At 40.8% G+C, this 12,619-nt stretch overlaps 1 protein-coding gene across 1 annotated transcript; it reads right to left on the bottom strand.

The window, feature by feature from the left end:
• Positions 1 to 1,913: 1,913 nt before the first annotated feature.
• Positions 1,914 to 12,038, bottom strand: LOC121920969. The gene is made up of 5 exons (XM_042448330.1): positions 11,956 to 12,038; positions 7,699 to 7,807; positions 6,605 to 6,691; positions 5,141 to 5,226; positions 1,914 to 2,450 (listed from the first exon to the last, which is right to left on the bottom strand). Exons 2-5 carry the CDS (start codon positions 7,793 to 7,795, stop codon positions 1,986 to 1,988), a joined length of 735 nt encoding a protein of 244 aa, XP_042304264.1. The 5' UTR covers positions 7,796 to 7,807; positions 11,956 to 12,038; the 3' UTR covers positions 1,914 to 1,985.
• Between the last annotated feature and the right edge of the window lie 581 nt (positions 12,039 to 12,619).

Below are 12,619 nucleotides of genomic sequence, written 5' to 3'. Positions count from 1 at the left end.
AATTGCTAAGGGTGGTAGCAGCAACATCTCCTTGCTTGCACTACCAGCCACAGCTTTGGCTTCCCTTCCCTCTCACTGCCACAGAGGGAAACACAGGGCAGGGCAGGCAGGGCAATGAGAGGGAAAGCAAAGGTGCAGCCAGTAATGCAGGCAAGGGGATGCTTCCACCACTCCCACTAACTCCTTTTGGCTGGGCAAGAAAGCCAGGCAGTGGCAGCCAGCATATCCATGGACCATTTTCCTTCTGGGTAAGGAAGGCGTGTGGGGCTACCATTTTTGTTCATGTTCCCAGCACCATTGGTGCTGCTGCCGCCGCCTCCATTTCCTGCCAGCCAGCAGACCATTCAAACCTAGAAAAAGCAGCAATTGGGCAGCATGCCCCTGCCAGGAAGTTTGACCTGGCCAGGAGTTATTAAAAATGGGACAAAAAGGTCATTTATGTTAAAATGATGGGACAGTCAGAAAATGTTTTCAAAAACCTGGTGTTGTCCTGTTTAAAACAGTACATATGGTCAACCTGTTTATGTCCCATCAAATCACCTGTTGATTTATGGCAACCCCATGAATTTCCTGGGATTTCCTTAGACAAGGAGCACTCAGAGGTGATTTTATCAATTCCTTCCTCTGAAATATAATGCATCTGGTGTTCATTGGCTGTCTCCTATCAAGTACCTGCCTATACCACAACCAAATATCAAGCAGCTCTGTGGTTCTAGTCAGCACTAGCCCATATATTAGTTATAATGGAATTACTGCCTTGGAGGCAGATGTTAGGGGCAGGCAGCAAAAGCAAAGTGAGAAGAGCTGAGTCTGCCCTGTGCCCCGTAAGCAAACCTGTTTCCCTCATGTGCAGTAGAGTACACTGTTTTGACACCAGAACTGAAGAAATGATTCAGTTACCAGTTCAGTTTGCTTCTGTACGTAGAATATGAGGAAGGGCTACCATCTTGTCCTTTGCCATTTTGTAGCAGCAAAAACTAAACACCCTGGGAGAACCCTTGTTTTAATGCTCCAGGCGACAGAGCTGAGACACAGATGTAACAAGCCTTGCATTATATATATATATATATATATATATGAGATACAGTAATAGGAAAATAGGCATTAAAGAATGAATGTTTAGCCACAGCAGCCTCTAAAGTGTGCACAAGCTTCAAATAACTTTTGTGTGTTTAAGTTCTTTTGATACTGGTTGGCTGCCCCCATAAAATGGGTACGGTTAAAGCAGACAAAGCCACCCCATATTCAACACAAACATATTCACACCCAAACATGCATTGTCTCCAGACAACACATACTTGATACGTACATTCATAGGAACACAAACATTTTTATGCATAAGCACATGTGTATATAAGTGTATGAAGGTCTTATCAGGATTCCTGATCACAGGACTGCTGTCCTCAAATGTGGCTACAAGCAAAAGCCTGGAATGCTGTCCAACTTGTGTTGACATTTGGGAATGCATGCATAAGCAGATATACTCTGCTTAGGGCTAGTAACATCCCCATATCCACCTGTAACTAATAGACCTTTCAGAAGTCTATGTGGGCAAAAGCCTAATTGATGTGCGACAAGCTATGTGTATTGGCAACTCTTGAATGGAAAGCAACAGCAGCAGCCACAAAGGATGACAACATTTCAGTGAAGTAATAGAATGGGGAGTTAGCCAGAATGACGTAGTGATTTACGTGTTGGACTATGACTTAAGAGACCAGAATTTGATTCCCTGCTTGTCCTGAAACCCACTGATGACCTTGGGCAAGTCACATGTTCTCAGTCTCAGGGGAAGGCAATGGCAAACCTTCTCTGAACATATCTTGCCAAGAACACCCCATGATTGGTTTGCCTTAAGATTGCCCTAAGTCAGAAATGCCTTGAAGACACACAACAACAACAACAGAATGGGGAAATTGCTATTTAATGGTACTTTGAAGGCAGCTGTGCACACTTTTGTTTCTGACTAGTGACTGATGTGTGAACAGTCAGTATGGCATCCTCCTCTCTCTATGACCATGTGGTTTGTGGTGATTGATGGAAGAGCCATCTTGGAAGACCATTTGCATGGCTTCTTCAGAGAGCTTCTCCTTAGCCCTGAGGGCTACAATTTCCTGGATGATACCCTCTATTTCTTCAGCTGTTAAAATCTCTTTCTCTGCCCTTATATGTGATGTCCCTGGAGATGGTAGCTGTTCTGGCAAGGCTTTCAAATCCTGCACAGTATTTGCCTGCATGCCCTCCTCATCACATAATTCAACCAAGAGCTCCTCTTTATTCTCTTTCTTTCCTTCTCCAATTGTCTCATCTGCTTGTTTGCACTCTCCTTTTTTCTTACTCGCCTTCTGCTTTTTTTTAATTCTGTCTTCCTCATCCATGATTTTCTGAGCCACATCCAACATACTAATCCATTGAGGAGAGTAGGGAAGTTTTCTCCATTTCTTTGCGGACTCCTAAAAATCAAAACAGATTGTCATTTAGGATTGACTGGAAACATAAATTCCTTATAAGTAGTCATCAGAATTTCACATTGAGCACATAGATATATAACATTACCATATAAATATTGATCTTCCAACAGAAACCATTGGGGTGGTTTTGTCTATGATATTTCACCTATTACAGTGAACCCTTGTATTACATTGGGGTTTGATTCCAAGATCCCCCGTGGATAACAAAATCCGTGGATGCTCAAGTCCCATTAAATATAATGACATAGCAAAATGGTGTCCCTTATAAAAAATGGAAAATCAAGGTTTGATATTGGAAATTTATACTTTTTTGGAACATTTTCAAACTGTGTATGCCTGAATCTGTGTATAAAAAATCCATGTATAAGAAGGGCTGACTGTATAACTGTCAAGGCAAATAAGGGAGAAAGTGCTGGATTGGCGGGGGGGGTGGGTCGGTGGAGATGGGATATTTGGCCCAATCAAGCAAAGCTATTCTTATGTTTTTATACTGGCCAATGCCACAAGGCTCAGAAATAGGATTTCCAGATCTCTGGACCTGGTCCTTCTTCTCTAGTCCAATGGGAAGGATGAGAGAACTGCCTGGAAAAGTATGTGCATATGTCTTTCACTAATTTGTTAGTGTGATGTTATGAGAGCTAGCATGGCATAGTGCAGTGATGCTGAACCTTTTGCAGACCGAGTGCCCAAACTGCAACCCAAACCCCACTTATTTATTGCAAAGTGCCACGTACTTCTGGCTTTCTAGTAGTGGACCCTGGCAAACTCTGTGACAGCATGCGTGCCCACAGAGAAGGCTCTGAGTGCCACCTCTGGCACTCGTGCCATAGGTTTGCCATCACTGGCACAGTGGTTTGAGCATTGGAGTAGGACTCTGGAGATCAGGGTTTGATTCCTGTTAGGCCAAGAAACGCATTGGGTGACTTTGGGCAAGTCATATGTTCTCAGCCTCAAGGGAAGGCAATGGCAAACCTCCTCTGAAAAAAATCTTTTAAAAAAAAATCCCCCCATGATAGGTTTGTCTTAGGGCCATCATAAGTTGGAACTAACTTGAAGATACACAACACATCCACATGGTCTGTTCAAGGGAAAATATGTTTCATTTATTAAAGGCGCTAAGGTAAGAATGTGTCTGGAGAATGTGAGAGAATGGAATAATGGGAGTGATGATGACTGGTGGAATCTGAGGAGATCTGAATGAGGCTGGTGGCTGATAGTTGGGGAGGGAGAAATTTGTTATTTATTTAATTTATTTATTTCATTTATATCTCACCTTTCTCCCCAGAGGGACCTAAGGCAGCTCACAGATAAAACCTTTAAAATTATTATAAAATGAACAGTCTGCAGTTTAGTTAGTGAGTGGGGTTTAAGAGTTTGAGTGGATACAAATGTTAGAGAGGGTTTAAGTTAGCCAGGAGAGGAGTGTGTGAGAGAGTGTGAGATATGTCTTAAATATGTTAAAGAATTAGGCTCTTTTGTTATGGTCGACTTCGTTTAATAAAATATTGTTTTTGTCTTTATACACATTTGGCCTCTGGGAACAGTATACAGCTGGCTCTTCTCTTCCTTCAGCTTGCTTTCTGTGAACTGGAGCATCCACAGATGGCCCCGTCCTGTTCTCCTGAATGGAAGCATGTACACATGGCAGCAGCAGTGCAATCGCACACACTTCATGCCTCTATTGGTGACAGCAGGACTTGAAGTCTCATGGAATTTGCTATCCACAGAGTGGTCTGGAAAGAAACCCCTGTGAATATGAAGATCTGACTGTATTTTAAAGCTTAGATTCAGACAAGGCAGATTATCACATGGGGGTTATCCCGTCCTTTTCCCATTCCTTTCCTGTCCTTTCCTCATGATTGTAGGAAGGACTTTCAGACAACATTACACAGATCCCATCATTAACCCATCTGGGAAGTGTGAATGACGGCAATCATACAAAAGTATTTCAGATGACGTTGTGCAGAAACCATCATTAGCCCATCTTTTAAAGCAACATTGGCCAGCCTTTTGCATTAATGGAAGTTTGTGTTAATGCAATGCCACTTTAATGATGGGTTAATGGTGGGATTGGAGGTACAATTTGAGAGCCTTTCGTGCTATCACAGTCATGGATGGGTTAATGATGGGATAAGGATGGGGACCCTGTCCCCATCCCGTCTGTGTGTGATAATCTCCACAGTGTTTGTAGTGACACCTGTGAATAAAGAGTATGGAGGGAAATTAAATGCATAATATCTTACACAGGTATCATGAGGGCATCTAAGAGGTCCCCTTTCATTGATGGCAGAAGTGGGGACAGAGGAATGGCAGTTCAATCAAAGTTGTATTACCATTAATAATTTTTATAATAAGTTTAATAATTTAATAAAGTTCATAAAATTTATAAATATTATACATAATAATTATACTTATATTATAAAGTCACACAAATATATTGTATTATTGAGGTTAATATAATATATAGTTGGCCCTCCGTTTTTGTGAGGGTTCCGTTCCGGCACACCCCATTAAAAATAGTGGAGGTTGCCCCTCCACAGATTTCTGAGATCTGTAAGTTAGGAGGGGCAACTGTATATTAAAATGTACATTTAACAAAATAATTTTAACAATTTAATACATTCAATATTTTTTAATAATCCCCCCCTCCCCCGATGCTCCATTGACATTACCGTTTTAGGAATTACAACCCTAGAATTCTTTTTTTCCATTTTGGCATTCTTGAACTCCACCGATGGTTGTGATACATGAAGAAAATCTGTGGGGGGGGGGGGGAAATGTACAGAATTAGGAAATGGTTATTTGTTTATTTAAATAAATGCTCGCAGATCCTTATGGAATGAGATTAGGAAATTATCTGTGCTCAGGGGCAGACTTGAGTATCCTGGCCCCACAGCTGCCCTGTTTTCGCCCTCTGTTGGCCTATGTCCTCATGCTGGGGCAGCTTGCATAGGCATCCTGCTAGACTACCCAGAAGGTCCACTGCCACCATGGGTTGGTTGCTTCTAAGGTCAGAATGAGGTGCCCAGCAATGGTCACATGGGTGAGTGGCTATTTCTGACTTCAGAGTGAGCAACACATAGTGGCAGCGGATGTGTTGTGCAACCCATCAGGTTGCCATGCAGACAACCATGGTGATGCAGGAGTAGAGGACTCTGAATCTTCCCAGGAGATTTAGAGCAACAGGTAACTTTTAAAAATGTGTTTTAATGTTGTTATACCCAGTTTCTGGTGCAGAACATGCTGGACATTGTCCGGACTGGTGACACAAGAACCAGAGTTTGGGACATGTGTCATCTGAACAAGATGACTCCAGAACAATGGGGTGGCAATAGAGAACACCTGTCTACTTTGACCCACGTAGACAAGGTCTAATAAAGGCAAAGCACCTCAGATGCTTATCACTTAAAGAAAAACACTCATTAAGAATGGTGGACCCAAAGAGATTCCTCTTGGTTTGGCTTGAAGTTTTACAAAGGCTTACCTGCCCATAGTTGGAAAGAAACCAGAAACATTCCTGAGGATAAAACAAGCACTCACAGTCACCAGTAGCTAGGGAAGAGGTCCAGGGCCCTGTAGGCTAAGGGGCCTGCAAATGATTATCTGGTGAAATGAAGAGGGTGGCAGAGCCAGCAGACAGGTCTGACATCAACACATACACTGACAAGGGCTGATGCTGGGACCTGGTTAGGGTTAGGGGTTAGTAGCATCCCCATGCCAGGTGTCACCAATGGCAATCAAAAGGGCACACTCCTCCTGGGAGGGGACCCGGGGCAAGAGAAACTGGCAAGAGCATGTGTGCGCTCTTCTGGAGGACCCAGCTGGGTGTCACCTGTGCGGTCTGTACCTCACAGTGATGCCACCGGTGAGAGTGATGTTGCTTGCTGCAAGATCTTTCTCATGTTCTTGTTTTTGAAGACATGTTATAATTAGGGGAAAGCCAACCAAAGCAACACAGCCTCTGTGAGGAGACCCTGCTGTCTTACTGCATAGCCATAGGAGGTATGTACCTATGATGCAGAACAGCATGTGCTGGCTGAGCAGCTGATGAACTTTTATATGAGACTTTCCATACATTTAACACTTGTCCAGCTGAAGTCACACCTAAGAGTCTATAAGTTTATGTTTCTACCTACCAAAGATGGAAGGAACTAATTCCAAGGGAGCTCCAATCTGATCTTCATCCTCTTTCTTTGTCTTGCTTATATGAGAGTGTTGGTGCTCTGTACATATAAAGGAAAGACAACAAAGCTGAGAGGCAAACATGGAATATTGCTTTCTGTTTGCAGATAGATTGACCAAGGAACAATGTCCATGAAAAACCAACAGACCTTCATGAGTATCTTCATGAAACAGGAAATGTGTTAACCAATAGAGAAGAGAGTTTTACACTTCTGAGAAACAGATTCTGCCCTGATATTGAGAAGAAGGTTGGCTTTCCAGGCCTTTTTCTATGGACAGAAGGTTTTTCCTAGCTTAGCAGAAATTCCTTGCAAGTGAAAAGAGAACTGAAATTTAATAGTATGCTTCTGCTAGCAGAACACTTTGTACAGTCCTTTACGTGGCATTTTAGCATACAGGCTTTGAGCATTCTCTTGTGTGAAGACTTCCACAGTATTTCAAGAGTTATGCCTGCTTAAGTTATTGTGCACTCACAAAAATCATGACTATACTATATCAGTGCCATGCAAAATCTTCCAATCACTTTCCCACAATAATTGAGTCCCCACCTGCAGACTTCTGCTAACATACCGTATATACTCAACTATAAGTTGACCTCATGTATAAGTTGAGGGCAGATTTTGGGGGCAAAATTAAGGATTTTGATATGACACATGGATAAGTTGGGGTAAAACTTAGGGGCATGTAATGAAGGATGCAAATGACAAAGCAAAGGAAAACAAGGCCAGAAAACTTACAAAATTCCAGCAGCAATAATTATTTGTGCTCATAGTAAAGGTTGGATGGATGAGAGATATATGTGATTTAAAGTACAATAGTTACACTGACCCATGGAGAAGTCCACTCATGTCAATTTTAAACCTAAATTTCTAGACTTATACATGAGTATATACAGTACATTTAGATTCACTCTGTATTTCTGCATATTTAAATATTTGATCAAATTATATACTTGCTGCTTATTGCCATCTATAACTGAAGAGGAAAGAGTCTCCTGGAAGAATACATCTGCCTTTAGTATTGCTTTTTTCAAAATATTGGTACCTACCTACCACTGTAGGAAAGGGCTGCATCCGAAACCACGGAATCTGCTTGTGATAGTTCTTCCTTCTCTTCCTCATTATCATGGAGATCCAGTTCTGCATTTATGTAGTCCTCTGTCAGTGCAAAAATGGAATTTTAGAGTATAACTACATTGCACTATACAACTCTTTGGAGATTAGCACACCATGAAGCTCCCGGCTTTACAAATCAACCATCTGAGCCTGGATTCTAGCTGGAAGTTACCTGGGCTGCACCTGGCCGGTGGCATCGGCAGCAAAATGTATGCAATGATATCAGGATACATCCCAAATTAGAATTGAATTCGGCAGCAGTAAGTCACTTTTTAAAGCTGTGTGTTAATCTCCTTTGATTCCACTTTAACTATAGTAGCATCCAATGTAATCCTGGGATTGTAGTTTAGCAAGGAGAATTCCCTGAGTGGAAAGCAACTCCAGTGCTGCAGTTCAGAGGAGTGGTTTTCTAGTAAATAGTCTAAGTTCCTCATAAATTCCAGGATTCTGTTGGATGGAACCATGACAGTAAAAATAGTATCAAACTGCCGTAGTACAGATAGACTTCTCACTTCCTTCTAAGATATTAATTGGGAAAATATGCAGTTAAAGACATGTAAATCTAATTTGTTGTCATATTTATATTCACATAATTTAATATTTATGAAATTAAGTATATAAGAAGAGTTACAAGACCATATTTCCTGTTTTTTCGCAAGGACCAAATTCCTTCATGTTACTAATTTTTTCCAATGAAATCCTGTCAATTGTCTTACAAAATCAATATCTATTTTACAGTTTCTGTGGTCTTTCAGTGGCTCTTCCATCTATAGTGACTTCTGTTACTTTACCAAAGAATTCTAGTAGAGGTGCAAAGCCAGTACCTCAAAAAAAATATACTATGGATAAAATAGCTGGGATAGGCCCTTGGTATCTGCTGGGGTTTGGTTCCAGGATGCCCTGTTGATAACAAAATCAGTGGATATTCAAGTCCTATTACTTACAATCACATAGTAAAATGGTGTTCCCTTATATAAAATGGCAAAATCAAGATTTGCTTTTTGGAATTTATACATTTTAAAAATATTTTCCAACTATGGATGTTTGAATCCATGGATAAAAAGCTCCACTGATACGGAGAGCTGACTGTATAATTGGGAAAATGTTACTTAAAATGAAGAATCCAAGGAGATAGTCAGGATGTATGAAGAATCTATGATAAAGATTTCACCTGAGGAGAGTTCTGCTAACAAGATACTGTACTATTTTCATGCTCTTCTGGAAGGTCCCCTCAACTTTTAGAAGGCATGGGGGAAATCAAGAATACAATGGTATTATGTGAAGGATCAGAACAAATGGAAGAAGCACTTCACTTCATAGAAAGTTATGTTTAGATGCAAACCATATTAACTGTAAAAATACTTCCAGCAGACAGATAGTTATAAACAATCTATGTGTAAGTAGGTTTACTCCAAAGTCTGTTGATAGAAATGACATAAATTATTATGTGCAATATTCATTTTTATGTATATATTCAGTGCCTCCTACTTATCATCATCATTCAAAATTATATTCCAAAACCAAACTTGTGGCACCCTAAAGATGGACAAGTTTTATTTGCCATACATGCCGCATCTCCTTTTAACAGAAGCATGCAGAATCAAAATATTTAAGCCTTATTCCCCCTCTTCTCAGAATGGTTTAGGAATTGTCACTCAGGGCAGTGATTAAAGCTCTGTAGCAGAAAGATCTAAGTATCTCACCAGTGACAAACTTCAGAATTCCTAAGGAAAGAGCCATGATAATTGTGGTATGAACCTGATATGAATATGTAGTGGACACACTCACACTTGTTTTCATTGCATGGGAGAGGGGAGATATGTAGCTTGCCAATCTTCAGGAAGCTGTCTTCTACAAGCTCAATACTACAATGCTACCCAACTCTCCAAATCGCTGTTTATGTTATTTAAATATATAAGAGATGGAGCCTAAGACCTTTGCATTCAACGCATGTTCACTATTACTGAATTATCAAACAAACAATTTATCTTGTCACAGGAACTTTATCCTAAGGACTCATAAAGACCTGAAAAGATGGTGAAAGTAAGAAAGTTGGAGATTACTTCTTACATTATCTCAGTGTGGCAACTGCTTCTCATGCATTAAATCCCTATATTCTGGGCTGGAAGATTTTCTCATCTCATTGCTATCTAACTCAGGAGGAAGACAAGAATCAAGAGAGAAACTTCTGTACATATGTAGAACAAGAGGACTTGTTGGATTGTAAATCCCATTAGCCAATGATGAGGAATGCTGGAGGTTGACACCCATCAACATCTCTCTGCCATTCTGTGGTCTGTTGCACAGATTATATTCCCACGTGGTTCCAAACTACAATTGACCAAGGGCTCTCTCTATGGATAAAATACTCCCAACACATCCAAAATAATATGACAACCTTGTTTCTGAGCAGAAATACTAGATTTTCATGGACATTTCTTCCTTTTCTTTTTGCAAAACTATCCCCAATTCCAAACAAACAGGTTGGGACTTGACCCTTTTCTGCCTTCATGTTTCAAGAAACCCTTTCTTGTCAATAAAATTTGTCAGTATTCTTTACATCCTATAACAGGAACCCTGCATCACTAAGAACAAATGGGTTTTTCATAAAGAATGGGTCACATGTCAAAGTGCTACCATTTAAGGAAAGGATATTTATTCTTGTGCATCGGATGTGAGTGCCCCCTATTCTTTCCCTGTGAGTTCTCCCTGTTCTCTTCTGGAGAATAGGCAGTGCTTAATCTGTGAAATGAAAGGTTCAGAAAACAAGCATACGTAGAGATCAAGAACCTGGAAGTTCTCTAAAGAGATGGAGGTGCTGATGGGCTCAAGGCATTCCTGTATTCATCTGAAAAGGAATTCTAAGACACTGTTCAGAAACATTATAGAAGGGTAGAAAAATGAAACACTAATTCTTCAACATTTGCTCTCTTCATTTCTGGTCTCACCCCTCTTGTTTTGCTATGCTCCACACTTATTAGCTCTCATGTCAGCTCCTTCCACCTTAGCAACATTCCCTGATGTAGGGACCTCCAGATGTTTTGGACTGTGACTCCTATCTATTCCAGATAAAATGGCAGGGGTGAGCACCAGGGAACTGAAGAACTGGAGGCCACTAGATTGGGAAAGGTTGATCCATAATGAAGCTCTTCTCCCAAGAGACACCCAACAAGAAGACATCGGGTCCTCCTTTCCCCCCGTTATTTATCAGCCTTAGTTAGAAAAGAAGACATTTTGACCTGATCTTCTTAGAGGTTCTAGCATTCTTGGCCACTTCTTTGGGTTCTCACCCCTTTTGCCCCACCTCTGCTAGAGTCTGGGATGATGGATGTGCTGGCTGATCTGGAAACTTTTTCATCTCCAATAGAAGATGGACATGCTACTTTGTGGCACTCATGCCTGAATATGTTCCGATGTTCTCAAGATGACCCTGATGAGATCTGGCTCATAGTTATCCATGGCAGTCACTATTCCCATCCACAAGTCCTAGAAATTCAGGCCAAGCTACATGGCCCAGCAGATTATGAAGTCACTGTCCAAAAATGTAAAGAGGGGATAGGAGACTATTTCAAGTAGAAATGTGGAAGGTAGTATGAGTGATAATTATCTGCCCTTTCACAAACATTGGTCATAAAATAATAGTTGTTTTTTCATTCATATTAACTGAGCTTAGGTGTCTGTTGTAAAATAACAGATAAATTGCCCGGAACCATTCAGAGTAGACCTAGCTGATGTGGTAGTTGAGCTTAATTTGTGTGTGTGTGTGAGAGAGAGAGTGTTGTATTGGCCTAAGTGTTGGACTATGACTCTGGGTGACCAGGGTTTGGTTCACTGCTCAGCCATGGTAACTTTATGTAAGTCACACACTCTCAGTCCCAGAAAGCCCCATAATAGGTTTGCCTTAGGGTTGCCATAAATTGGAAATGACTTGAAGACACACAACAAGCGGTATAACCCTTTGTGTATATTGACCCCATGAATTTCATAGGGTTTCCTTAGGCAAGAAATACTCAGAGGTTGTTTTGCCAGTTTCTTCCTCTGAAACATAGTTAACAGTGCCTGGTGTTCACTGGCAATATTAACCAGGGCCGACACTGCTTAGCTTTCAAATTCAGATGGGATCTGGTGCCTTTGGGGTATTTAGTTTACTGAGGTTTACATCCATTTTTTGACCCTTAAAATTACCATACCTCTGCTCTTTGGGCAGAAACAACCTTAGTGGCAATCCGTTCCGGGACCATGGAAGGACCTTGATGTGCACAGCTGATGGTAGGTATGAACCAACCAGCTTCCTCTAACAGTGGCAGTGTTCTGTGATGTCACAATAGGAGGCCAATGCCTTTGTGTGTGATTGGACTATTCTCTCATGACTGGAGGGGGTACAATTCTTATTGAGCCATTTTCAAGTTCCTGATTTATTTATAATCCATTTTTTTAAAAAGATAAACCTTCAGGAGGTCATTCAGAAAAGAAGTCAGGAAGCATAAACTACAGTAGGTGGTTATCATCAAGGACCTCTGAAAATAATAAAAAAAAGCTTCATAAATTTAACTACCTGTATTTGGGTTCTTTTTTTAAAAAAAATATTGGTAGGAATATGCAATAGCCACAAAAACTGGTTCAGATCTAAATTTGGTACTTCAGAAAACCTCCCAATTGGTCTTGGACCAATTTGGAAGTTGTCTAAATTAAATCTTGAACCTCAGTCAGGATCTGGAAATCTGAAAACACTTGCATCCCCGGACAGTCACTGCAAATCAAAGAATTGCTATATCATTTATCTGTTTGTCAAAACTGGACAAAATTTGTAGGCCTTGAAAAACCCTTACGAGGGGTTCATGCCTTCCAAATGGC

The sequence above is a fragment of the Sceloporus undulatus genome, chromosome 1 (assembly GCF_019175285.1).
Source record: "Sceloporus undulatus isolate JIND9_A2432 ecotype Alabama chromosome 1, SceUnd_v1.1, whole genome shotgun sequence".
Classification (NCBI taxonomy): Eukaryota; Metazoa; Chordata; class Lepidosauria; order Squamata; family Phrynosomatidae; genus Sceloporus; species Sceloporus undulatus.
The sequence above is the reverse complement of the archived record's forward strand: the minus strand, read 5'-3'. Positions and strand labels throughout refer to the sequence as shown.